The sequence below is a fragment of the Sarcophilus harrisii genome, chromosome 5 (genome assembly GCF_902635505.1).
Source record: "Sarcophilus harrisii chromosome 5, mSarHar1.11, whole genome shotgun sequence".
Classification (NCBI taxonomy): Eukaryota; Metazoa; Chordata; class Mammalia; order Dasyuromorphia; family Dasyuridae; genus Sarcophilus; species Sarcophilus harrisii.
This window is the reverse complement of record NC_045430.1, coordinates 223604225-223631218: the sequence shown is the minus strand read 5'-3', so window position 1 is coordinate 223631218 and position 26994 is coordinate 223604225. Positions and strand designations below refer to the sequence as shown.

At 34.5% G+C, this 26994-nt stretch overlaps 1 protein-coding gene across 3 annotated transcripts in view; it reads left to right on the top strand.

Annotated features, from left to right (window-relative positions):
- ZEB1 (zinc finger E-box binding homeobox 1) overlaps positions 1-26994 on the top strand; it is a 191828-nt gene that overhangs the window by 132056 nt on the left and 32778 nt on the right. For 2 of the 3 annotated variants that reach the window (XM_031939755.1, XM_023505052.2), the window contains exons 2-4: positions 11644-11844; positions 19972-20031; positions 26800-26961. In XM_031939755.1, coding sequence (XP_031795615.1) covers positions 11644-11844; positions 19972-20031; positions 26800-26961 — 423 coding nt within the window. The remainder of the gene's footprint in view (positions 1-11643; positions 11845-19971; positions 20032-26799; positions 26962-26994) is intronic. The other variant, XM_031939756.1, reaches the window with a different exon arrangement.

Sequence of the window (26994 nt, the reverse complement as noted above, 5' to 3'; positions counted from 1 at the left end):
ACAAAATGGAATTGTTACCAAATTCTTTCTGGGTATAGTGTATCTACAGCTATTTTTCATTACTAAGAAACAAGCAATTTTAACTTACACTTTAGATTATTCACTCCTTGTGATTCTTTTATCTAGCATTCTTCTAAATCATCTTTCCTTTTCATTAAGATGTGATTGTTCAGGAAGTAAAGATACCCTTCATTTTACACAGATGTGCTCTTATACATCAGTTAAGACTAATTTTATAGCCCAAACTATATTTCACATGTACCAACAAGCTAATCATTTAAAAGAATATGAAGGCATATAACATTTGTGTGACTATATTACTGATTTTTTTCTTTTTTATATATTTCCCTAATTATCTCTTTTTGGTACATAAACCTTCATTTTTAGTTACCAGGTTTGCTTAAGGTAGAAAACAACTATGTATACTAAATTAATCATTTACCACTAAACATAATATAATAAGAAAAAACTCAAGTATTTTTAGATTTTATGCTTCTTTGCTTTATGTTTCTTATTTTCCATGATATTGCACAGACTTCCTTGTCTCTACTCCATTGGGCAAATTAAGAACTAGCAATATAGTTCCTTAACTAAAGAAATACAAATTATTAGAACTCATAATTTCCTCTAAGCAAAAAGCAATTTGGGAGTTTTAATAAAGTCTCTTAATATCTCAATATCAATAACATTAATAGTTTGGAGAATTTTTTTGATCTTTTAAAAAACTTTTATATGTGTGTCTTTTGGTAATAATACCAATAAAATTAATTCTTGGACTTTTTTCCATTTTACAAGCTTTTTAAATGGAATAATATAACATCAGCACTTTTTAAAATATCATGGACCTTAATAAGTAAGCCATGTTTTTTCTTCCCATTTCTTGCACCTTAGATTTATAAAATATTTTACCTGGAAGGAACTTTTCTTCTCTCCCATTTCCTGAAGTTAGCAAATTGCTTGAGTTGCTGCTATCATCATTCATTTAACAAATACTGATTAAACATCCTCTGTGAATAAGATACAGTCTTGCCTTGGCATTGTGGGAGAAGATGAATAGGTTTACATCCTGGTAAACAAGACTTAGACCCATCCCTGTTGGTGCCAGGCAGTACAGAATAAGGGAACAGAGACAGCACTTTATGTCTGTAGTCTGGAAGGTCACCTTGACAGAAGTAGCTTTGGAGTTACACTTTAAAGGTTGGACAGCAATCCCACAGATAGAGAAAGGGAGGAAGCACATTTTGGGGAACAGGAACAGCATGAACAAATGAGTTACAGAGTCATGAAAATAGTTTATTTGAAGAATTACAGTTTGTACAGTTTGGCTAGAGAGTTGGGAGAAGGGAGGAGAGAATTCTTGCAAATCACATTGGGATCAGATTGTGGAAGGATGTGGAGATAGACTAAGAAAGTTAGTTCTATTTGATGGAGTACCAATTGATTTTTTTCTGATGATGGCCCAAACCAAGCAGTGTTATTTATTCTCCTCATAATGTGCAAAATGAATTATTAGTGGGAATGACTAAAGATAAGAAACCAATTAGGAGCCTGTTAAAATAGCATGAAGGCTAAGTTAGTATGTTGGTAGTGTGATTACTTGTAGGCAGGTAGTAGAAATAGTGGAAACAAAATATCCCCAGAATCTGAAGAGCTGTGGATGATTGGAAATGGAGGGACAGAGTAAAGTCAAAGATAATTATTTCTAGCCTAGACAACTTTGCTATTTAAGCATTGGTGGAAGGAAATTGGGATGTTTAGCTTAAGAGAACCCTTTGCTTGCTGTATTCAAGTTATGAAAAGGTTGCCCCAAGAAGTATTAGAGGATTCTACATGATCTCAGTGAGTAGCACAGAGATATTTATAAGAAAATACTTTCTAATAGGTTGCCTTTGGAAAGAGTTAAATTTTCCTCAAGCCAAAGCTGAAAACTCTTCGAGAAATGCTCTGGACTCCAAAGTATATCTGTGAACTTGCTAGAGAGATAAGAGACTGAGAGACACAGAGAATGTTAAATATGTGAATATGCTATAAAGCTATAGATAGAACATATACAAAGACATATATATATATGTTCTACATGTAAATATTATATATATAATGTATTTGGATTATTTCATTTCTGTTTATTTTCCTTTGCAATCTTATATATTTTACTATTCTGAAAAAGGAGTTATGGGCTTTACCAGATTGCCAAAGAGATTTATGATACAAAAATGAAGAACCCAGAGTCTAGTTGTTCTTCCTATACAGTGTAGTGTTTACTAAATGATCTCAGAGAATTCTTTCAACTGTGAAATATTTTAATTCCAAGAATTATATTACCAGTAGTTAACTTATCTTTTGATTTCCTTATTTCTACTAAGTCAATATGTGTCCTGGAGGAATTTAATACTATTTGAATTTGACACTTCTGCACTCTATACATTCCTATATTGCTTACTATCAAGAAGAGTTCCTCAGTGTAATGAATGAATTACAAAGCATTCATAAAGCACATATTCTGCATGAATTGTTTCTTCAAAAGAAATATAACACATTCATTTCCTTAAGCATATAACAATTAAAACTACTTTTATAATAGAATAATTCTACCCTAGAATTTTTCATTCCCTATACAGAATTTCAGGACCATTAGTTTTTCCTCTAGGTTTCTTTTCCTATATATAGTCCTGATAGAAAACAAGGCATTTCTTCAGAGATGCTCCTACCAGCCTCTTTGATCTCTAGAGGTGATGGGAAATCTTTCCTATCTCGTAGAATTCTCCTGAAATTTTGGGCTGGGTAAAGTTAATATTGTAGTCATTTAAAATATTTTACTGATTCATTGAGTGTTCCATGCTCTGAAAAGCACAATTGATGGTAGGTTGGGTTTTTTTCTCTCTCTTTCAGGATTTTCTCCTATTGGTAGATGTTATATGAAAGTTTTGTCTTATCATACTTTGACTGCGGCATTTTGGGTGAAGATAGACAGAGGAATTAGATCTGTATTAATTTAGCCCTAATAACAGGAAAATCATGTTCTTTATGTCAGTAGTATAAAGAAATGTTCTCTAAGTTGTTGTCTTGGGTAACACATGATACTATTAACACCTGAAGGGAATTAAAAGTTAATCTTTGTTTTATATTATCCTACATCCATCCCAGAGCTCAAAGCTACCGTTCATATTATGTACTATATAATTGTATTATTTTAAAACATTTGAACTTCCTTGCTAATAGCTTAATGATGTAATATGAGATTATAAGGAATCATAATTGTATTTGTTTCAATGTTAATAGTGTTCTTTTGTTGAACTGTATTCATTTAATTTTTATTAAAATAATTTTTTGCTTTAATTATCTGAAAAACATGTTTTTAACAGCATGGGGCCATGATTGGTGTGGTTTATATGCATTATGTGCAAAAATACTAATTCACTAATAATGAAAAGAATATATTATGTGAATGTACTTTAAAGGATGTATATATATATAGTGAATAGAGATGATACATTCAAGTTTTCTACAACTGTTTGGAGAAAAGCAGTGTTATTTTGAATTATGATGAGATTCTGATTATTTTAAACTTGTGATTTCCTTAGGATGTTGTGTTTGTAATGAATTTTGTTATTTATAGGTTTCCAAAGTATCAATACCATTCTAAATGCAAAAATTATAATTTCAGTGGCATGTAGTTTGAATAGTGCTATTGAGACTAATAGTTTCTGATTTTTTAAGTAAGAATATGATTAATGGGATATAGTTTTTTCTGCTGAAATTAAAAATAATTTATTATTTTCCATGTGATTCTAATGATGAGAACATAATAATTTTTAATGTCATATACTTTTTGCTCTAGGTTCATGGTATTCTCTTACTTTAATTAAATCTAGGAGCATAATAAATTGTGTGACAGTTAAGTTGAGAATGTGTCACTGCTTAACTAACCAACAGATACTGTATTTCTTTAGCCAAGATGGTTGTGGGCAGTCTGGCCTCTATAGACTTTTGAGGGTAAAGGAGTATCTGTTATACCTTTGGTGATCTCTTGTTTTTATTCTGTTTCTATGACTAGAAACAGTGACATTTTATGCATACAAGTTTGGTTGTTTGCTAAATTAATATAACCACTAACATATCCTGTTTGGGGTTTTGAATTGTCTGTTGCAAAATTTCCTACAAATCATAGTACTCCCTGGAATATTCACAATAACATTTAAATACAGGCTATATTTTTTCCACTAAAATCTTACTTTACCATACCCCAGTAAATAATACTGTACATACAAAACATAATACAGTAAGTAAGTAAACCTTACTTTACTATTCCCAAGCTCTGAGCTTACCAGACCAGGTTCAATCTTGAGAACAACCTTAAAATCGTATCTCTTTAGTTAATTTCATCTCCATCCAGCGTTACCTCTCAGGACAAACATAATTTGTCCCCTGTACAAAACACTCCCATTTCCCTTAGCCTTTTTAATGGCTAGTTCCCCCACCCCTATATGTGAATAATAGATCACTAGCTGCCATATAAGCATAGAAAGTAACAATTCATATTGGGTACAGGGTCATTTCATAAGCAGAATTCAAAAAACTCAAGGACTTCAATAGGCCAGAATCAATTGACACAATTATTTTCCTCTTTGGTGAGTCTCACCTTCTCAAGAACCTGCCCACACAGTCCTTTAGATTTATAGTGTCATTTTGTAGTTTGTATGCCCCTCAGAATGGAAATGAAAAAAGAACTGCGAGTCACCTCTTCTCCCATCTGGAGAAATATACTTTGTTTGCCACTGGCCTTTGCTAATGCTTTTTGGACAGCGATAAGGGCTGTGCAACAGCAGCATCTTCTCCAAAGCTCCCTAAGAAATCACAAAAATGAGCCTGTGTGAAGACACAGCCTTTCTCATCCTAGAACATGATTCACTCTCAGATCTCCTAGATTTCTCCAGCCCATGTTCAGTTCTTTCAGAATCTTTCAAGGGACCAATTTTTACCCTTAAGATTTCCCACTACAAAGAAGATGACCTGGATAATGGAGATGGGGCCTAAACTATTCAAGTCAATTCCAGAAATATTTTGGATCCCATCAAGTACCAAGTACTAGTCAGCACTCTCACAACCCTCCATTAAACAGATACAGTCAAAATTCCAAAGACTTACTTCCCCTTGACTCCATCAAAATTCACCATGTTCCCTTGATCAATTTTACATAATTAAATGATGAAATTGGATGCCTACCAAAAGTACATATTATATGATATTAACAAGAAATTGGCATCTGCAGTTGTGTGGTTTGTTTATTTGTTAGGGAGAAGGGAGAGAGGGAGGAAGAGGAGAGAGAGACAGAATTCTAAAGAGTCCAGAATAGATCTAAATTAGAGACAGGTCTTCCAAAAAAGGTTTTGCTAAAGAATCAGCCCAAAGCAGCCACAGAAATAGTTAAGCAAAACCATAGACCCAAAGCAGCTCCCAACTTTTTATGAGCATTTGAGATTATAGCCTGACCCACTTAAATGCATTGACTTGCTATGTAGAAAGAAGTCAGCCTTTTCTTTAGAACACTGAGGTGTGGAAACAAAAGGAATGAGAAAGAAAATCATGAAAAGTAGCACAATTATCATTATCAGCAGACACTAACAATAGAGAAGAAGAGTCAGTGGTAACAAGGCAGAAGATAAACATCCCTAAGGAAGATGGAAGCCCCAATCAATCAGCTCTCTAAGGAGAAAAAGGGACAGCAGCTGATGACTCCTAAGGAGCCACTCTCTTGGCTAAGTGGTGAAGGAAAACCCCATAAGGAGTACTGGGAATGATGGGCAAAGGGTGATGAGAAAGAGATGCAGTTAGATGGACTCTAGGCTACCAGGGAATACTGCTCCTTGGAAGAAGTGCGATAAAGGGAAAGAAAAAACTATCTTGTCTCTTCACATACTTTGCTTGTCCTCACAAGGGAGCAACCATTTGGTCATTCTTGACCAGCCTGAATTCACAGCAGTTCACATGTTTTAGTTTATCATTTCCCCCTCCTTTGCCCTTCAGAATATACCATCCCAGCTGCTACTTCCATTCCACTTCCTTTCTGTTTCTGCCATCTGTGCCAACCCTCTAGCGCTTCTACCCTAGCCCCTGTCTTCTCTATAAATCAAATTCTTTTTCAAAGGCTTACCATCCTCGACATACTTTTCACTCATGCTCTTCCCATCTGTATTTCTTTTATCTATCATCTATCAATTCCTACTACTGAATAATAATTTTAGCGATTCCAAATATGCTGAAAAAAGAAATAGTTTGATTTGGTGTACACTAAAGCAGAATTTTGCCAATGTATTCAGCTGTCAGAAAAAGTAAATACAGTTTCCAAAGATGGCATCCGTATAGTTTTATTTTTATCACTTTAAGGATAGATCAGTTTTAAAACTTAAGTTTCTCCCTATCCGTTTGCATCTCAAAAGAAGTATTGTCTTAAGTTATTTTAGCACTTTACTCTTCAAAGACTTCTTGACCTACCACCTATCCCTAATAAATCACACATAATTAATTATGAAATGAAAATAAAATCAATTGATAGAGGCAAGAATTGATGTATAGTTAGAGCAAGGGAGAAAAATGGCTAAAAATTCTTTGCCATGAGGTCAGTTATGAGAGAGAATAAAATTCCTTATGCAGAGGCTGTCACTGCATAATTGCCCTTCTATTTGAAATTGGCACTGTCACTTATGTCTCTACCTTTTGTTTGGCTCAAAAACCATTGTGACTTGAAATCTTTCAAGACTGATCCTATTTGTAGGGGGGGCTTACAGAGGTAATATGGAGGGCCTAGGAGAGCATTTTTAAGAGAGTTTGACTAGAAAAGAGATTTATAAAAACATTTCTCTAAACAAATTTAATAGATAACATTTTTGGCAGCTTCCTTTTACTTTTTATTCCCCCCAAAAAAACAACAATAACAAGGTTTTTCTATTTTTTTAAGCTTGGAAAAAATAATTATTTCTTTGAGGTTTCAGTGAATCAACAAGCATTTTTTTCCTTTTGTCTAATACCACGTTTGACGTTGTGGGACAATATAGACATATGAAATATGGCTTGTGCACTCAAAAATCTTACACTTTAATTAAGAAATTAAGTTTAATTTATGATGTCTACTTGAAAAGTCAAGTATAAGAAATCAAGAACTTTAAAAAGCTCACAAAACTCAGTCCTCTTAAGTGTAGTTTGTATTGATTTTTATTCTTTTTTTTAAATGTACACAAATTTAATTTTTCTCATTTGATTAAGGTGTTGTAATTTTCCATTTTTAATTAAAAATTTATGTTGATTCCTTTTCGTTTTTATATGACAGTAGTTTCCAGATACAGCTCCATCCACTCATTGAAGCTTCCCTGGTGATTAAAAAAAAAAGTTAAGCATTATCAAAGTGCTTCCTCTGATGTTCTTATATTTATAATTGCTTAAAGGATACCAAATTTTTCTCATCAGAGCCAACTTTGATCGTGGTAGTTATTCAGCATTTAAATTTGTTTTAATGTTCTATTCATTTGCATTATTGCAGTCACTATATATGTTGTTCTCTTGATTCTATATGCTTCCCTGCATCAGTATATACCAGATTTCCCATGTGTTTCTGGTTTCCTCATATTTCTTATTTCTTAAGATACAATATTATGCATTGCATTCATATACCATCACTTGTTCAGTCATTCCCCAGTCAATTAGGAAGTACCTACTTTGTTTCTAGTTTTTTGTCACTACAAAAAGTGTTAGGAATATTTTGGTAATGGTAATATTTTGGCCTTCTTTTCTATCATTAACATCCTAGGGATATATGTCTGGTTCTATACAGTCTCCAGGCTCTGAATAGTTTGGTGGCTTTGGGGCATAATTATAAATTGTTTTCCAGAACAGTTAGACTAGTTCACAGCTCTATTGACTGTGTGTTGGTTTGTTTTCCCACCTCCAACTTAAGACTATATCTATCTGTTAGCAATTCTGCCATTTTGCTGGGTATATATGAAGTCCTCAGATTTTAATTTGCATTTTACTTATTAGTGATATGAAGCAATATAATTGTTGTTAGTTTATAATTATCTTGAAAATTAATTCAAAATATAAAATTAAGATTGATAAAATGCATCTTTATCCCTTCACTACAAAGGTGAAACTTATTTTCTGCCAAACAGCTTTAGATTTTTCTCAACAGCTCTTGTCAAATACAGAATCCTCACAATAGTTTTTATTCTTGGATTCGTTCCATTGATTCTTGCTAGTTTTGTTTCTAGAGGGGCATAAGATACATTTATCTTAATGTATCTAAATTCAACTTATTTTAATCAATTAATGATCATTTTAATTTGTATCTGAATTTACTGAGTTCTTCCATATCATCCTCTATTAAATCCCTCCTCATACAGGGCTTAAAGGTGCTACTCTATTTTGATCAAAAATAAAAATATTTTACCTACCAAAAGTAGACTTAGGTAGCTATAGAAAACAGTATAGGGGTTATAAAATTATGATTCATTATCAGTAAATGTTTGATTTGTATACCTGTTTTACATACCTGTATACCCTGGATCATGTAAAAATTTCTTGGGCAAAAAGGGGTCACAAGTGGCAAAATTTCAAGAAGCCCTGCATTACACTACTGCTAATGACTCCTCCATTTGGAGGCCACCTGATTCACCCAACTCTTACCTGTGGCTCCCCAGAAGTAAAGCCTATACAGCAATCACATCCTGGTAAACCCATTTCAGCAGGCAGTCTAAACCAGATGGAGAGTAACCAACAAGCCCAGGTTAGGGAAATGTCTTCCCCAAGCATATAAAGACTTTCCCCAAAGGAATGGGGAGGATAATTTTTTCCATGGTTATGAAGGCAGCTGCAGGAGGCAGGGGGGGAGAACATGGCCAACAATGCCCCTGCATCCCAGGCCATAGCCAACCATGCTGACTTTGTCCTACTACTGGACTTCTGTAACTCTGGAGGAGAGCATAAAAACGAATGCAGCTCTGCCCCACTTATCCAACTCGCCCTGTAATCTCATTGATGCACTTTGAAAACAAAGGATAAAAAAACAACTAGGGACTAAATACTGTTGACTAAATGGTAATTTAAAGTCTATCAGGTTTTAATCACTGAATGGGTATAGCCTCAGTCAAACTGAAACTTGTGGAAAATCTTAACTGAAAAAGTCCAAGGTCTCCACTGCATCCAGAGCCAGATCCAGTCATCCTGATCTATATCTGGCCACTGGACCCAAATGGTTCTGGAGGGGAAAATAAAGCAGGTGATTTGCACAGCCCTCTCTTGCTTAAATCCAATTCACTTGCTTGTCATTGCCCTCTTTGAAAATGAAAAACAAAGCACAACTTTGATAGTAAAAATTCTTTTTCACTATATCTCACAGAAAGAACATTATTTTTCACAATTCTGTAAAAGAAAAACATTAATACAATGAATTAGATAATGCTTTAAATTCAGTGAAAAATCCTAATTTGGGGTAGTCTTGATATGTGTATGACCTTGCACAAGTCAAATAACCTTTCAGATCTCTTTAAAATATGGATGGCAATGTCAGAGTTATTAACAAAGTTGTTAGAAGGGGCAGGCAATAAAAATTATAAAGCATTTTATGTCTTTATGTTCATAAATTAAAATATTTAGCATTTCTTTCTTTGATATATCTGCAAGTGAACAGTCTTATGGTTACTTCATTGTGACACCTAATGGGTAAATCATTTACAGATTATCAGCTATCTCTCTAAAAACTAAAAAGACAAATTCTCAGTGAACAAAATCCACACTTTCCAAATAGTTCTGTATTTAAATAATATGTATAGGTGGGCACAGATAGCATAAACAGTTATATATACATGTGTCTGTGCATATAACCATTAAACATTAATGAGCTTCTAAAAAGCATGAGGCTTCTTAGTTATTCTTTTAAGTTGATGTATGCAAAAAAAAAAATTGTCTGAGAATGAGGATTAAATACTGTCCATTGTCAGCCAGTAGATGAATTCAATATATAATAGCTTACTAAAATACAGCAAATGTACCGGATTCTGATTCTTGTTGGTAGAAGTTCTAGATATCCCACTTCTGACACTTAGTAGCTTTGTGCTTTGGCAAGTTACTAAATATGTTTATTTTGGTTTCTTCAATAATAAAATGGACACAAATAATAATATAAAAATAAACAGAAGATGATCAGATGAGATACTTGAAAATGCATATTCATGAATTCAGTTTTCTAAATAGTTTTTAACTTGGATATTATGACATAAATGAAAAGTCTAAGGGAAAAGTTAATTAGATCATTTGTAATTACTTACTAGTCACTGGTTTGTTCACATAGTTGTTCAAAAGTGTCACTAAAAATTATAAACAGAGCAGTATCATGAGTATAGAAAAATGAGTGCTTATCTTTCCATTTTGTGTGGAATTGTATGAATGTTTATTCTGACACATCCTAATAAAGTGGCAAAATGACCATAGGATCACTTTTTAAAAAAAAAATGATTGTTTAATTCATTCAAAATAGTGAGTGAGTTCAACATCAGGGTCAACCTTATTTTAAAATATGCAATTTTCAGATCATAATACATAAGCAGCCATTTCCTTGTGCCTTTTTCCATATGTTATTACTTTCCTTTTCCTTTTGTGGACAGTACTGATTTTGTTGTATGGAAGAGTTTAATTGAAATACTTTTGGCAATAATAGAGAGCAGTTGGAAAGAATTGCTGCTGCCTATTAGTGGTCAGAGCCAAAGGAGGCTAAAATCTTTCTTCTTTCCTTTCATTCCTCTCCTCCCTCCGTCATCCTTGTTTTTAACAAGTGATAAATGCTCTGTCAAAAGCATTTAAACATGGGAACATTCAGCAGTTCTTATAATTTGCATGCTATCACAATGGGGACAGCATTGTATTGTGTTGTGTTATATATTGTGTTATTTACTGTGAAGAATCTAATTGTAACCATATTACTAGTGATTTCTTGAAAAGGAGTCTTTATATAAAAATGAAAAGGGCATAACTCTTGTTGTGATTTTAAATGTACAGAATTTTTACGTGAACTGTATAAACCCGGGACCTACTTTACTTTTACTGTATAGAGTCCATGTAATTCTGGTGTCATGAATAGAGGACTAACTTTGTTGCCAGGAAGATCTGATTTCAAATATATATATATATATATATATATATATATATATATATTGATCTGTATGAACAGAACAGAGGAAGTCATTTAACTTCTCATTGCTCTAGGCAGATTGGCAGATGTTATACATCATATACACATCTATATACACACACATATATATTGCAGCAAGTATACATATATACATACATATGTATTTGTGTAAATGTCTGCCACAGTGCAAGGAGATTTTCTGTATGCATGAGTTCCCCATACATTTGTAATCACAGATTCAGGTCAAAAATAAATTGTAAAAATCATGTTGTAAACTAACAAGGAAACAAATATTTACCAATTATCTAAATATAATATAAAATAAAGTATCATAAAAATAAAATAAAAGTGTTACAATACTTAACCTGGAGCATTTTATTATAAAGGTTTCCATTTGTTAGTATGTTTAAATTGTGATTTTTACTGGCAGATTTTGATTTTGATTTTGATTTATTCTTTTATTTCAGTTACAAATTATAATAATGTGGTAGAAACAAATTCGGATTCAGATGATGAAGACAAACTACATATCGTGGAAGAAGAAAGTGTTACTGATGCAGGAGATTGTGATGCTAGTGTGCCAGAAGATGATTTGCCAACAGACCAGACAGTGTTACCAGAAAGCCATGAACAAGAAGGAAGTGCCAGCAGTTGCTGGGAAGATGATGGTATGTTTTATTTGATGTTGATGCTTGATTTTTTAAAATTGAAATTGCATGAATGAAAATTTTAAATGACCAATGAAAATGTTTTTAACAACTAACTAATAGAAAAATTATTATCTTATCTATCATATTACTCTTAAGATACCTCCGGATCATTAATGGTAAGTGCTCTTCTTAATTCTGAATTCTGATTAAGAATTGGAGTCATGAAGTTATATCAGCTATTTGTCATAGTAATTACAATATGTTGCCTGTTAATAAACTTTTGAAGAATTCAAGATCCAGACTCTTAAAGAAGGGACTTTAAGAAGCCATGTAGTTTCTTCCATTCTTGACCAAGAGTCACTTCTTTAGTATTCCTAATAAATGGACATGCAGCTTTCACTTGAGTAAATCTAGTGAAAGCAAATCCACTTGACAACCCATTCTACTTTCAGTAGCTTTAATTGTTAGGAAGTCTCTATTATTTCAAAGCATTTCACATAAGCTACTATGCCATTTTGAAACTATTTAAAAGTCTTAAGTTTCATTTCACATAAAACATTATACAAAATATCTATAAAGTGCACCCAACTTATAATAACACATTTAATGTTTCAAGCCATCCATTCTACCAATATCTAACATGTAGAAATTGATCATCCAATAAGAATATTTTCATTGTGGAAATTTCGCTTTGCAAGAGAATTCATCTTGGGATTTTTTTAGATATTAAGTTATCCTAGTGCACTTAAAATGAAATGTTATTTCTAAAACGTTTTACAGTCTCTCATGAATAAATAAATCTATTATGTATACAATGAGATGCACTTGTGTTTAGGATCTGGCATATATGTGATATTTTTTGCATTTTCATTCACTTTAAAATTTTAATGAAATATTACACATTTGTAGCATAATAGAAAAAGCACTAGGAATCAAAAGACTGGAGTTTCAGTATCCTCTTTGCCAAAAAATGACAATGTAACTTTGGAGAAACTGTTTTAACTTCTGTGATACTCAGTTTTCTTATCAATAGAATTAAGAGTCTTGACTTAAAGGATCTCCAAGGTTTCTTTCTGTTCTAAAATTCTGTAATGCTGTTCTTTGTCATTTATGGAAATAAATAAGGTTTGTGCCAAGAATTAAACAACAACAGTTTGAGGAGATCGGGATCTGGAATTTGGCCAGAAGAGAGATAGGCATATGTGTATCATAAATCAAATGGTCTACTAGGCAAGTCCTAGGAAGGTTAAAAAAAAAAAAAAAAAAAAAATAGGCTGTCAGGTCAGTGGGCAGGGTGCTGACCATGGTGCTGAATCAACAGAGCCCATAAATGTTTTGATAGCTAAGTTCTTCAGGAGGGTACATTTTTCAGCAACAACAACTAGAATCAGCATCTTCTGTAAAACTCAGCAAGGGACCCTGGATAGTCATAATATGTGGTAGTACCCACCACCATCATCTCAGCATGCAGAAGGATTTCTTCCAAAATTGAGAGCTTAAATGATAAGTATGCCTTTGCCTGACTTGGCCAGGCTCCATAAAGAATCATTGTGTTACACTTCAGGTTTTCCTGTGTCTGTAAGAGACATGATGCTGTAGGGAAGCAGGACCTAGTCAGTATCTGGTGCTTAATTTGGCTGTCAGTTTTTCTTATATACTTCTATTGGGTTACAATATTCTGATTATCCAACTTTATCAATTAATAGAGGGACTTAGAAAAAAGGCACATAAAGGAGGTTAGCTAAGAATAGGAGACTAGAGAACAAAAGAGTCAGGGCTCAGGCCTGAAAGTTTGAAGAATAGTACGTCAGAAGGCATCCAAGTAGCAGATCCTCAGGAGTACAGAACTGATACTCCAATTTGACCAAAACCTTCTACAGCCAGAGGTGTGATACATGTTTCCTGCCGGAATTGGTCTCTGACTATGAGTGAGCATTGGGAATAAAAGGCAAATCTTTCAGAGCTCCAGTTGATCAATGAAAAAAAAAGGAATAGGTTTTTCATTCAGGCTGTTTTCTATATCTTAAAAGAACAAATAAAAGTGACTATTGGGAACATCTTGAAAGAAATCTAAGTTATAGGGAGTGGAGCCAAGATGGCGGAGAAGGCACGCGCAGCTTTCTAAGCTCCTCTCATTCCCCTCATAACCAACTATTTAATTCAGCCTCAGAAATAGCTCTTCACTGCTTAAATTCGTGAAGATCAGAAGCATACAACTTACCAGCTGAAGTCAATCTGGAAAATCGCCAGGAAAGGTTTTTACTGAGGGGCCAGAAACAGACTAGCAGCAGGCAGTGAGAGACTAGAGTCCTGAGCAGACCAGGGGCAGGGGTGATCTCTGTGGCTAGAGAAGTTACAGAGACCACTCTACTATAGGCTAACTGCTCTGCCTTGATTACAAAGCAGTAAACTGGCAGAGAAATTAAAGCCTAAAACAGAGGGTACTCTAAAAAAACGCCAGAACCTAGCAAGATCTGGCTGTAGCTACTCAAACCTGGAAGTGACTCAGGCAGACTGTAACGCAGCCCTGCAGCCACATCCTGCAGTTCAGGGCTTTTGTTGGGGCAGTTACAAACCCGCAAGGTAGGGGGGCACAGCCTGGGCAGCCTCTAGTCAGCACAGTGGGGGGCTCGGCCTGGGGCAACAGAACTTCCCCAACAGGACTGTGCTTCCCAGAGCAGAGATGCTTCAGGTCCCTGAAAATCCATTCACTGCTCAACTGCTAATACCCACAGCCCCAGGGCGGGATTTGGCTTGGGATAGTGAAACTCTCACTGCTGAGCATCTAGCCCCAGGGCAATCATTATCTCACACAGAGGGGGTTCTTTGCAGGGCACTTTCCCAGCTCTGCCCTGCAGGCCTGAGTTACTTCCGGGTGGGGAACTCTTTCCCAGAGCACTCCAGTACCTCGCTGCTTTTTGCAGCCAGCTAGCAGGACAGCTACCTGTCCATACACCTCTCACTGCCCTGAAAAGGAAGCTGGTAACCTCCTGGCCCTGAAGGCAGACCCTACAGCCTTTAACAAAATGAGTAAGAAAATCAAAAGGACAATTGATAGTTTCTATTCAGAAAGAGAACAGCTTTTCAACCCTGAAGAGACTAATAGCAGACAGTCTCCAGACAATTGTTGGTCCCCAATACAAAAGGCTCTCCTAGAAGAGACTATTAAAAACCTTAAAAGAGAACTAAAAGAAAAAATGGGGAAAGGAAAGAGAAGTTATGCAAGAGAAGTTATGCAAGAGAGTACAGAAAAGACATATAACTCACTAAAAGAAAAATTTGATAAAGTGGAAAAAGAAATCTAAGTTATAAATGTCATGAATAAGGGTTATAATATGTAACACAAAAACAGTATTAGCAGAATCACTGAGCATTTATTAAGTACCTATCACTTACCAAGCACTGTGCTGGGTTGTAGAAGGTTAGACAAAGAAGAGAACAATTCCTACTTTAAAAGGACCTTCTGTTCTTTGGATTTATATTTTTGTTACTTTTTGATAGAAACAAAAAATTTGGGAATAAATAATAATTGGAGACTCTCTAAGGGATAATTCAATATCCAGTCACATATGATTAACAGTTCAGTAGAAATTCTATGATTCAACCAAAGGTCTACATAGGATATTATCAGGGCCACAGTTCTATACCTAAGGAGAATCCTGAGAATTCCTATGGCTTTAGAATGAACAAAGTATCCCATATAGTCCTAGAAGTCTTTCTTCTGTGTGGCTCAATGCCAGAGATTCTGGGAATAAGAAGCTATAATAAACCTGAATTAAGTCAGGCCTCCAGAGTTTGAAATCTAGAGAGAATGGTTTCAAAGAGTGTCAGACCACTCAAACTGCCTTGTCCTGAAACTTGCATTCGCTGCCTTGAGCATCTCCTCTGTTCATGGCACCTTATTTCAATGAATTTGTAATCTCATTGACACTTATACTCCTTCCTGCATCATAGATTTACATCTGTCTACTCATTGTGAGTCTTGTCTGTATGATATAAAATATTTGGAGGCCTTCCTTAAAGATTTTTTAAACAATTCCATAATAAATTGTCACTTCTAGCATGACTTTCTTTGGCCCTTTATGTGTTTTTTTTCTTCCTTAGTGCCATTTCTACTTCTTCATTGTATATTGAAATGTTAGAATCTAGAGCTAAGATTGGCCTGTTATATAAATGCTAATACATCTGCTCCATTGTTGGTCTGTTATCCTCCCTTTTCATCTGTAAAGATACATGAGATCACCTGACTTAATTAGAGCTCATACTCTGGGTTTACAGCCTAGATTTCTGCTCTACTACTCTTTACTTCCCTTTGAAACAGTACTGTCCATAATGTTACCACCTTCATAACACTTTAAAAGTTGTATTTATCTCTTTGTTTTGTTACATTTATTTCCAAATATATCCTTTCCTACTCAATATTCATTGAGCTTTCTGTTGTGACAATTTTTTTACAACAGTTCAGCAGAACCAACAATATACTTCACTGTGACTTTGTATGTAGCATACTACTTCTGTTGTCTCTTATCTCTAACAAAAACAGAGAGGTGTTTTCTCATCTTTTTTTTCGTAGGTTATGTTTGATCCTTAAAATTATTGCACATTCATTTTTTAGTTTTATTTCTTTATCTATTCATTCATCAATTTTTACTATTATATGCTAAATTTCATTATTATAATAATTGTTACTCACAATATCTAATGCCTTTTAACTTTCTTCTTATGGAAAATATTCATGACAAATAAGTATGATGCTTTTGAATATCCTAGGATCTCAGTTGGAGGGACTTCATTCTCATGTAAGAATTGAATGGTATTGAATTAGCTCAGTCTCCATAAGTGTGGAGCTGTGCATTCCTGTTTTTCAGTATCTTTCTTTGTGTTACCTCGTCAACTCTTCATTAATGTAATCAAATAGCAGTGTATTTTTCATAGCTTGAGGCAGAATTTTACCCAATTCTTCAAAGAATTTATTGATGGTATATAAGCTGTAGTTATCTTCAGTCTTTGTGGTCATAATCATAATGACTACTACACTACAATATGAGATGAACAAATGAACCATAGAATTGTATTTGTTACTATCTTCAAGCACTCAATTAAACCAATTCCTTTATTTACCTTTCCAAAGAGAACTTAAATGTTCTCCCTCCATTTAGATTATAACTTGCATTTATGTCTTCTTATCCTCATTTATAGCAAGAATTTATAGCAATATTTGGTTCAGTTTTTCCACAAGTGGTGTATCATCTTGTTGGTTGATGGTCAGAAATCTCACATAGACAATACCGTGAATAATGCCTCTTGATTTTTTCCCACTTTGCCAACATCCCTAGAGAAGTAAAACAGGATAGGGGCTATGTAGGACTAATCCTTCTTTATTTAACAGATTACTATTGCCAATCTTTCCAAACTTTATTAGGCAGGTCCTTAAGATGGTAGACATTCTGTCACTAGGAATATATTCAAAGCCCTTGTGATTTAATAGGACCTGCCACTACTTCACAAGCTGCCATGAGTCTAGGGTCACCTGCCCTTCACAGTAAGGTTTTAGAGTAAGGCTTGTATGAAAAGACTAAGTACTGAATATGATAGCCAGAAGCCTAATACTGTCACGATTTTGAACTTCAAAGGGAAAGGAAGGACTTCACAGGGGAAAATCAGATCTTCTCATAGAGTGATTTCTTTCTTACACATCAGACCATTAAAGGAATACAGTGTATTCATTTACACTAAAAAGAAAAGGCAGGGTTTACCCCCGAAGATCTTTTTCTTAACTGATAATAATAATATTTAACATTTTTATTATTCTTTAAGGTTTGCAGAGAACTTTACATGCATATTTTATCTCATTGGTTCCTCACAATGCTGTGAAATAGGTGCTTTTTAACCCCCATTTTACAGATGAGGAAACTGAGTCCATAGAAGTTAAATGTTTTGTCCATGGTTACACAATTGATAAGTGTCTCAAAGTGGACTTGAACTCAGGTCTTCTAAACTCAAAGCCAGATGTATTCTGTTCACTGTGCCACAAAATGGAGAATGCCTCTATTCTCCTGAATGCTGATAGTACATAGAACCAGGTTTATGACAGCCTGATGGGGGCAAAAAATTAGTTAATGAAAACACAGTGTCTTCCTGGAAGGTTTTGAAACAACAGTAGAAAATGTCTTGATTTGTTTACTGTATAATTTCTAGTACCTGAGAGTAGAGAAAGCAAAAAGATTAGCATTTGGTCTGTCTTGTGTCTCCCTCTCCTTCTCTCCCAATCTCCATCTCCCTCTCTTTTCCCAAGGTTTGTTCAATAGAGCACCTGGCCAGTGAACAACTTTTGGCTGTGTAGATTCTTGAACATTCCTTCCTTAAATGAGCCAAAGGCTCCTAAAGCAGTGGGGCTGTATGATGGTCTCTGACAATTAGTTTTCTGCAGACTTTGACAGAAGAGGCAGAATCATCATCAGGAAAACAGACATCATTCATCCCTGCTTTAGACTAGCAAGGCTTCACCTCACATGCTAATGAAATGTTAAGCTATATAATCAAGTTCTATGAAGCAATTCTGGCCTTTAAGTGGAATCTTGAACCAAAATCAAATTTTCATTGAACTGCACCTCAGTTTCTCCAACTCTATAATGACAAGGTCAGAGAAATTGAACTCAAAGATCTCTTCTACCACAAATAAATGCAATTTGGTGCCATTCTTACAATAGGGATCTCACAAAAGAAATATTTGTGTCAAATATTATATGCACTATGTAATATCTATATAACTTAAAGAGTAAATATATTTCATGTGATGAAGCATCAGCTTTCATATCATTTTTAAGAAGGAAAATATAATTTTTAGACATACTAGTATTGGAACACTGCCATAAGGGATTCATGTGGTTCAGTCAGAATCTCTCAAGCTTATGTCAGTTAAACCTCTTAAAATACATATACCTTACTTTTGAGACACCTGTTGTATAGGTCTCTCAGAATTTCAGTTAAAATGAAAAGAAAGTGATCTGATATAATGTACAGTTGAACATACTTTTTTGTATTGGGAAAAGAAAAAAGTTTGAAGTCCGATTTGCAAAGATAATTATGTCATGTTCCACAATATAATTTAAAGCTCACTCTACTTCTTAAAATACGTCATATCTTTTAATACCTTTAAAATACTTCAATACCTTGTTGAATTGATTTCCATAAAATTATTTTCAAAAATCTAATTTAAAGAAAGTATTCTTTCTTGAAAGCAGGCTTCCCAATATCCTTCTAGGAGGTTCAGTTTTCCTTCAAGAAGGCTTACTCTCTCCTTTTAGTTAGTTTGCCACATTTAGTACTTATTCTTTTATTTAGTTTAACTTTATCTTTCCATCTGTATTCTAATCTCTTTGAAAGTACTTGTGGTTTATTTTTCTTTACGTCCCTCGTAAGCTAACAATACTAGATGCTCAGTCAACTGATTGCTTTTAATTTTTCCTTCTTCTTTTTGCTGTGAAAAATTAATCAACATAAGAAAAAGGATAAAGGGGAAGGTCTCAGTGGCTGTAGTGCGGCACACCAGACTCAGCATCAAGACAACAGTGCCTTTTTTATTGGTTAGCCCCACTTTGTCCTGTCTGGATCTTATTTGTACACCGTCTTCAGTGTGTTGTCCCCCACTGGGCTATGAGCTTGCCTTTCTTTGTATACCCAGACCTTAGGACAGTGTCTGGCATAAAAGAGGTGCTTAATAAATGCTTTTTGACTGAGAACTTTTAACTCTTCATAACTTAACCAATACCAGTTACTCTTCTGATTTTCTGACCTTCCCCCATCTTAAATATCTTAACCACTTTTACTAGGTAAATCCCACCAAGAACCCTTTCAAAATCAATTTGCACACATAAAGTCTAGAAACTGTGATTTCATTAATGGACAATATTTAGGTTTAAATCCTTTAGTTGACTTTTGGAAGTCTGGAAACCTTCTAAAAGCTTGAAATCCAAGCATTCCCTCCTTGATCTGACTTTCTTGAAAGAGCCTTTACCTGACCTGGCATAGCCCTCATCACCTCATGTTTGTTGACTGACAACAATCATAAACAAGATTACATGATTCTATTTGAATTCTTTGTTCTTTGGAATATATTTTAATATGGAATTTTTGTTTTAACAGGAAAGGAAGGAAAAGAAATCCTGGGGCCTGAAGCTCAGGCAGATGAAGCAGGATGTGCAGGTACTTTTCTGCTTGCCTTGTTTGCTATTTTCTTGCAGTTTAGGGTCTTTTGTGGCACCAGTTTTTGTCTTTTAGTCCTTTTATTCATGATGGCATAGAGAAAACAATTCCAGAAAAAGAGACAGAAGACCTGGGTTAAAGTCCTAGCTTATATACTTGGTCACTTAATGTCCATAAGCCTCAGTTCTCATTTGCAAGTAAAAGTAGTCCTTTCCCAAAAATTCTACATAGCTGTGTTTTTGTTTTTTGTTTTTTGTTTTTTGTTTTTGAGGAAAGCGCTTTATGAACAGTAACTATTTCACAAAGTCAAGCTGTTATTATATCAAGTATTCTCCAAAGTTGCAGCCACTATCTCCCTAGGATTTTGAATTCTATAAAGGCACATGGTACAATCCAATTTTTAATATGAAATACTGAATAGATAATTCACAGATAATCCAAAAATAGCCCGTGAGTTGTTTCTCCTGCCTCTTCCAAGTACTTTATGAGTACTTTAAAAACAAATACTTTTGAGTTTCACCCTTAGTTAAGTTACCCTTTGGTTAAAAGGCTAATAAGTGCATGATAAAAGGCATGACAGTGAAATAACCCCCAAAATAGGTAGCAAATAGGAAAATAGGCCAATAGGACAATTATTCTGAAAGCTGGATATGAACTTGGAAAAACCGCAAAATCATTTAAGTTTTTATTTTCTCTTATTGAAGGAGTGCTTGCTTATATAAGCTTCTAATTGAACTAAACAAGGAAATTTGTTTTTAAGAACCAAAAGCATTCTTTAGGAATATTTAGTCTACTCTTTTACAGTAAGCTCAGATAATATTGGTCCAAGGAACAAAAAAGGAAAATGTCAAATTTAAAAATAAGTAATAGTAATCAAACCACAAACATTTGTTCAGTGTTTTCTGCATGCCGATAAAAATTATAATGCTTCACATTTATATAAATTATAAAGGATTTTCAAGTGCATTCTCTTCTTTAATCTAATGGTAACATGAAGTAATTTTATGGTAGCCTCAAGGTGACTCCAAGCTCTCAAGAGCTGTTCCAAAGGAAGACCAACTGTGACATGTTCTTCCATGTCCTTTTGTGCTGGAAGGCTTCCAAGTAGAACAACAGGGTGATTTTCAAAGACTGAGCTCCAAGTATAGAATAATGTAGCATTACTAGTAGACTAGCCACTTGGTGATGAATTTTTTGGTCATGGTAACATAGGAAACAAAGAAATGCACACAGTGACCCACAGTCATCTGAGTGACCACAGGAGAGAGCTGGGAAGGGAAGCAGAGGATTCTAACAATCACATGGGGTTAAGATCAACACTTCAAAAGTTGGGTCCTCCTCGTCTAGTGACCAACAGATACTAGAGGAACAGAATCATTTCAGTTTTTACAATCTCAACATAACTGAAAACAGAAAACAAAAGTAGATTGCAACTGAATGGAAGATTGGCTCAGTGTTCTCTTTGAAGAAGCACAATCCTAAGGCCACAAGACCCCATTTCATGGGACATTTGGTCGTCTGTTATTGCAACGTTAATGATAAGAATTTGGAAAAAACTTCATTTTTAAAGATTATTGCAGTTTATGAATCAACATCAGTTGTTGAAAGCGTCCAACAAGAAATCAGAAATATTTCTAAACTGAATCAGCATATATTTCGCCACGCTCTGACCTTCAGTGCAAAGATGGGCATAAGGGAGAAAAGCAAATAAAATGTTGTAAAGCATGATTTATGATGATAAAGTTTAAAAAAAAACTAAAGGCTTATAGACAAAACAAAAATGTCTCACCATTTCTTCAGTGAACTTTTTTTTCTGAATTTCTCACAAATTGAATAAATTCAGTGGCAGGCTCCACTTTGAAAACTGGTACTATAATTACCCATCTAGTTCTGCAGTCCCTCTCCCATTCTCCAGAAACTTTTAAAGTTCACTGTCAATTGCTCAGCATTCACACCTGCCCATTGTTTGAGGACCTGAGGCTGTAATTCACACTAGACCAAATGACTCAAGTTCATCAAGAGCGGAAAGGAGCTCTTTTTTACAGTCTTCTTTCTTATCCTGAGATCAGTTCACTTTTAGCCAGTTTTTTCTAAGGTCATCCTTCTCAGGAGAGGAAACCAGCAAAATAAAGTTTGAATAAACTGTCTCTTTTTTGAGTCTCTTATTTCTCCCCCAGAAAAAAATATTAAACCAGTAAATCAGGAGAATCCATAGATATATATATATAGTTCACCTTGATTTTAGCATGGTATTTGATAGAGTCTCATGATATTCTTGTGGAAAAGATGGAGGCCTGTGGCACAAGTGAAAATGCAATTTAATTTAGAACTGTTGAAATGATTGGAGTTGAAGAGTCTCTAATGGTTCAATGGTGAGAGGTCTCCAGTGGATCCTTCCAAGAGTTCTGTTTGGTCGTATGTCGTTCAACATTTTTATCAGTTCTGCAGATGATGCAAAGAGTGGATGACTAGCATGCAAGTTGGCAGCATCCAAAAAAAAAAAATCTTGACAAACTAGAACATCAGACTGAATTTATTAATAAGCTACATTTCACTAAGGAGAAACGTAAACTTTTATACTTAGATTTTTTTAAAAAAACAGCTTTGTAAGTATAAGAAGGAAGAGGCATGGTTAGGCAACAGTTTGTCTTTAAAAGATAGTGGGGGAGTGAATGAAGTCTTGGATGCAGGTGGACTATGGTTTTGCTGGGAGCTGTGCCAAACAGCAGGTAGATACCTGAGTGGCAGCATCAGGATTCAAGCAGATTCTCTGGCTCCAAATCTGTCCTTTTTATATTGAACCACATTGCCATAGACATTTGCATTCAGTTATCAGAACTACAGAACCTATTTCCATCATAATGTTTTAATTATGGGCTTTTTCTTCTACTCATCTGTAGTTTAACATTTGCAGATTTTTTTTCTTTGGATTAATTTTTAGCAATAAACCAAGGACCCTTATAAATTATTTCATGTTATGTAAAGTGAAGATATTCTTATGTGATAATTATCATAAATAGATTTTCACTTCTAATAAATACTGGTAATCTCATACTTATAATTTCGCACTATGAAATGAATGGTAAAGATTTGTTGTCTTATTAGAGATAAGCTTCAAATTAATAACTGAAGATGGACTGTACAATGGTAATTTACTGTGCCTACAGGAGAAGCTTGGATACAATTTATTTAGCTGGATTATGTGTAACCTGCATAAATAATGTATTCGAGCAAATAGCTACTAGCAAATATTTATCATGCTACAGCTTATATAAAATATTTAAATGGCGTGTTTGTTATTAATCTAATGCTAGTTTTAATGAAGGCCAAATGAATGGTTTTTATTACTGTTTTTCCTAAGGAAATTCCTTTTTTGAGACCTAAAATGCAATAATCAGAATCCCATCAGACAAAAATTACTGAAAAAGTCATTCAGAGTTTTGAAACTTATTGTATTTCACCTTATCCTCTCTCGAAAGAATGAAGCTGTCCTTTCTTCTCTCACTTGTAAAGACAGCATAAATTAGGCAAATTATGATTAGAATCTGTGATTTCAGCAGTGTGGAAAAGTAGCAGTGTAAGAAACTCTTGACCTAAGCAAAGCAGCTCCCAACCCATCTGGGACTTTTCTTCTAGAATCCTAAGATCTTAGATCTTAGAGTTAAAAGGCTGGACCTAAGGAAAATTACAGATTTTATAGATGAAAGAAAATTGGGGGCACAAATGTTAAATATCCTTCCCAAGGTCACATGGCTATCTAGTATATTTAGCAAGATTTCCTACAAGACTCTAACCACTAGAGAATCTCTAAGGCAGCAAGTTATCTTAGTCACTAAGGGATAAACTGACTTTCCTAATATAATGCATAATATCCTTGGTGGAGTTTGGGCCCAAATCTTTCAGATTCCAAGTGTTATCTACCATGCAAGGCTGCCCTTCCCTCTAAGAATCCCCCATGGAAGACAGCTTGCCTGGGCCGCCATGACTGCTGGAATTTGTCATTTTCACTCTGATATTCTCCTCTCAAACAGATTCCAGAGTAAGAGGCTACAGTGAAGTCTCATGATAATCAATCTTGTGTATGCTTTAAAGAATAAAATCGAAATTTAGATTTTTTTTTTTTTTTAGCATTTAAAGTTTTTAAATTATTTATTTTGTTTCAGTCTTAGCTTTTACTTTAAGGAAATTACGTGCTGACAGAAAATAAAAATAACAATTGTGCAGAGACAGTTACTGTCATTAGTTTTGAACTTTGAGTCAGTTTTTCCTTGTAACTGATTTCTCTTTTCTGTTCTTATAGTAGCTAAAAGAGCCCTAGCACTAGCTATTTTGTGAGGGGAAAAAAGCTTCTGGAGTATTTTTTTTTCTTTGAGGACATCTCTTTCTTATGTATACAGTTAATAATTATCTCAGAATTTCAAAGGTTATGAATAAAGAGAGTAGGAAGTTCAGACTTTTCATTTGCAATGATAGGAAAGAGAATTTAGATAGTTTAAAAAATATATTATAATCACAGTAAGTAATTTCTTTTTTATTTGTTGATTGTCCTTTCTAATGTGTCACTACCATAATCATTGTCACAGGATATGGTATTGACAGGTCAGAGTTTTGATATGTCTTTGAATATTTTTAAGTTTTCATCTGCCTTATAAAGATCTGAAAACTTGACATTTTCCACAGAATTTTTAAACATCGTGTGCTACATAAAATCGAATTTTAATTTTTGTTCAGTTTTAATTTTTCAAATAAGTTTAATTTGTCAGTGTTTAATTTGTTTTGTTTTGCTATGTGTGAACCATGCCATAGAATAAACTAACTTCTCAATTTGAAATCAACTCAATAACTATGGGCTCAAAGTTAATTAAAAAGTGCAAAGAAAAGAATGTTGAGATCTCTTTCTCAGATTCTGTGTTGGTCCTAATATATCAGCTCATTCTGAAGGATATACTCTTTTACCTCTCTTGCTACATTGGGATCATCACCATTAATATCTCTAGGAATATTCTTTGAGCTGGTAACCACATTAATGACCAAGGAGGTCATTGAAAGAAAGGGGCATTGTATCCTAAAGTAACCCTAGCAATTCTTTCTATGGTAGCCTGTTGTCTCCATTCACAGTCTCAAGTCTTCATTTACCTGAACTATTGAAATCATCTTTTTCTTGCCCTCCCTGCTTCCTTCCAGTCAGTCCTCTTCTAGTCAAACTGTTATATAATATTATATAAGGACATATACGTGTACATATGTATGTATGCATATATATATATATATATATATATATATATGTATATATAAAGAAGAATAAATATTCCTAAAACACAGACCTCATATTTCTAGCACCTCACATAATTCGTGGCATAGAATAAGCTCTCAGTAAATGCCTACTATTAATTGTTAATGTTACTTCTCAAAAATCTTGGATGGCTCCCTGTGCTTCTAGAATAAAATTCAAATTCTTTAGCCCAGTACTTAAGGCTCTGAGTAATCTGGGTCCTTACTAGCTTTCCAAATGTATTTTGCGTTATTCCCTTGGATACATCTTCCACATCAAGAAAACCAGCCTTTTTGCTTTTTCCTTAAATTCAGCAGTCTTTCCTGTTTGTGTGCCTTTGTTCCAGTATTGAAACAGACTCTGTCCTTACCTGAGCCTATCAGATTCCCAAGTTTCCTTCAAAGCCCAGGTCTCCAGCCTCTGTCCAGGCAATGACAGTAATAACTCTTCCAGAAATCAAGAAGCCAAGGGCTGAAGTAGAACACTCATTTTGTCATCACTGAAGTTGTACTTATCCCCATTTTGCATACGAGGGCAGTGACATTTGGAGGTCTGTCTGTCCACTATCCCAGAGCCTATAAATTTTAGAAGCAGGATTCAAACCTAGGCCTCTGCTTGAATTCAGTCAAAACAAACTTCTTCATCCAGAGCAGGGTTTAAGGGAGGGAATAAAAGCAATGGACTAGAATCTAAGAGAATTCCCTTCAACTGGGAATTGGCCAAGTAGACTGGTATGTATATGTAGTGGAATAATACTGCCTTCTGAGAAGGGATGAAAGGGATCAGAAAATCCTAGAAAAGAGGAATTCATGAAGCAAGTAGAAAACCAGGAGAGTAATTTATACAAAGACAACAACATGGTAAACAGAATTCTGATCAATAAATGACCAAACATGTCCCCGAAGACCAATGACAAAGGATGTCATCCTCGTCCTGACAGAGAGAGAATGAATTCAGGGAACAAAACATAGCCCCCTGTGGACTTTTTTTTTTGGGGGGGGGGAGGGAAACTTGGCTTGACTATGCCTATTTGTCACATCATCTTTTTTTTTCTTTTTTTTAATAAGAAAGGATAATGAAGGGAGAAGTGAACCATAGTGACACCAATGATAAAAAGACCATTGAAACTTTTTTTGAGCACAGAAGGGAACAAAAGAAATTTTAGAAAGAAGCACAGATGAGCCAGAGAGCTTTGAAAGTAACTTTTAGAAGTATTATATGCTTTTTAAAGGAAGTGGTATGAATTGGAAATTCAATTTAGTTTAATTTACTATGTTCTATGTCTGTGGGAATAACGCCTTTTTTAAGTTTGTTAGCTCAGGATAAAAATACTAAAATAAAAAAACAAACTTAGGTCTCTCTTAACTTCAGATCCAGGGCTTTTGCCACTATACCCCCTTGCTTTTGAGAAACACATTAAAAAATTTTATATACTTAAATTCTTGTTAGGTTATGGTGGCGAGCTTGCTCTTTTATAAAACCTGTATTTCTTTTAGTAAAAGAGGATGAATGTGACTCAGATGCAGAAAATGAACAAAACCATGATCCTAATGTTGAAGAATTCCTGCAACAAGAAGATACAGCTGTTATCTATCCTGAAGCACCAGAGGAAGACCAGAGACAAGGCACCCCAGAAGCTAGTGGTCATGATGAAAATGGTAATTGATACTTGGTTAATAAGTACTTCCTAT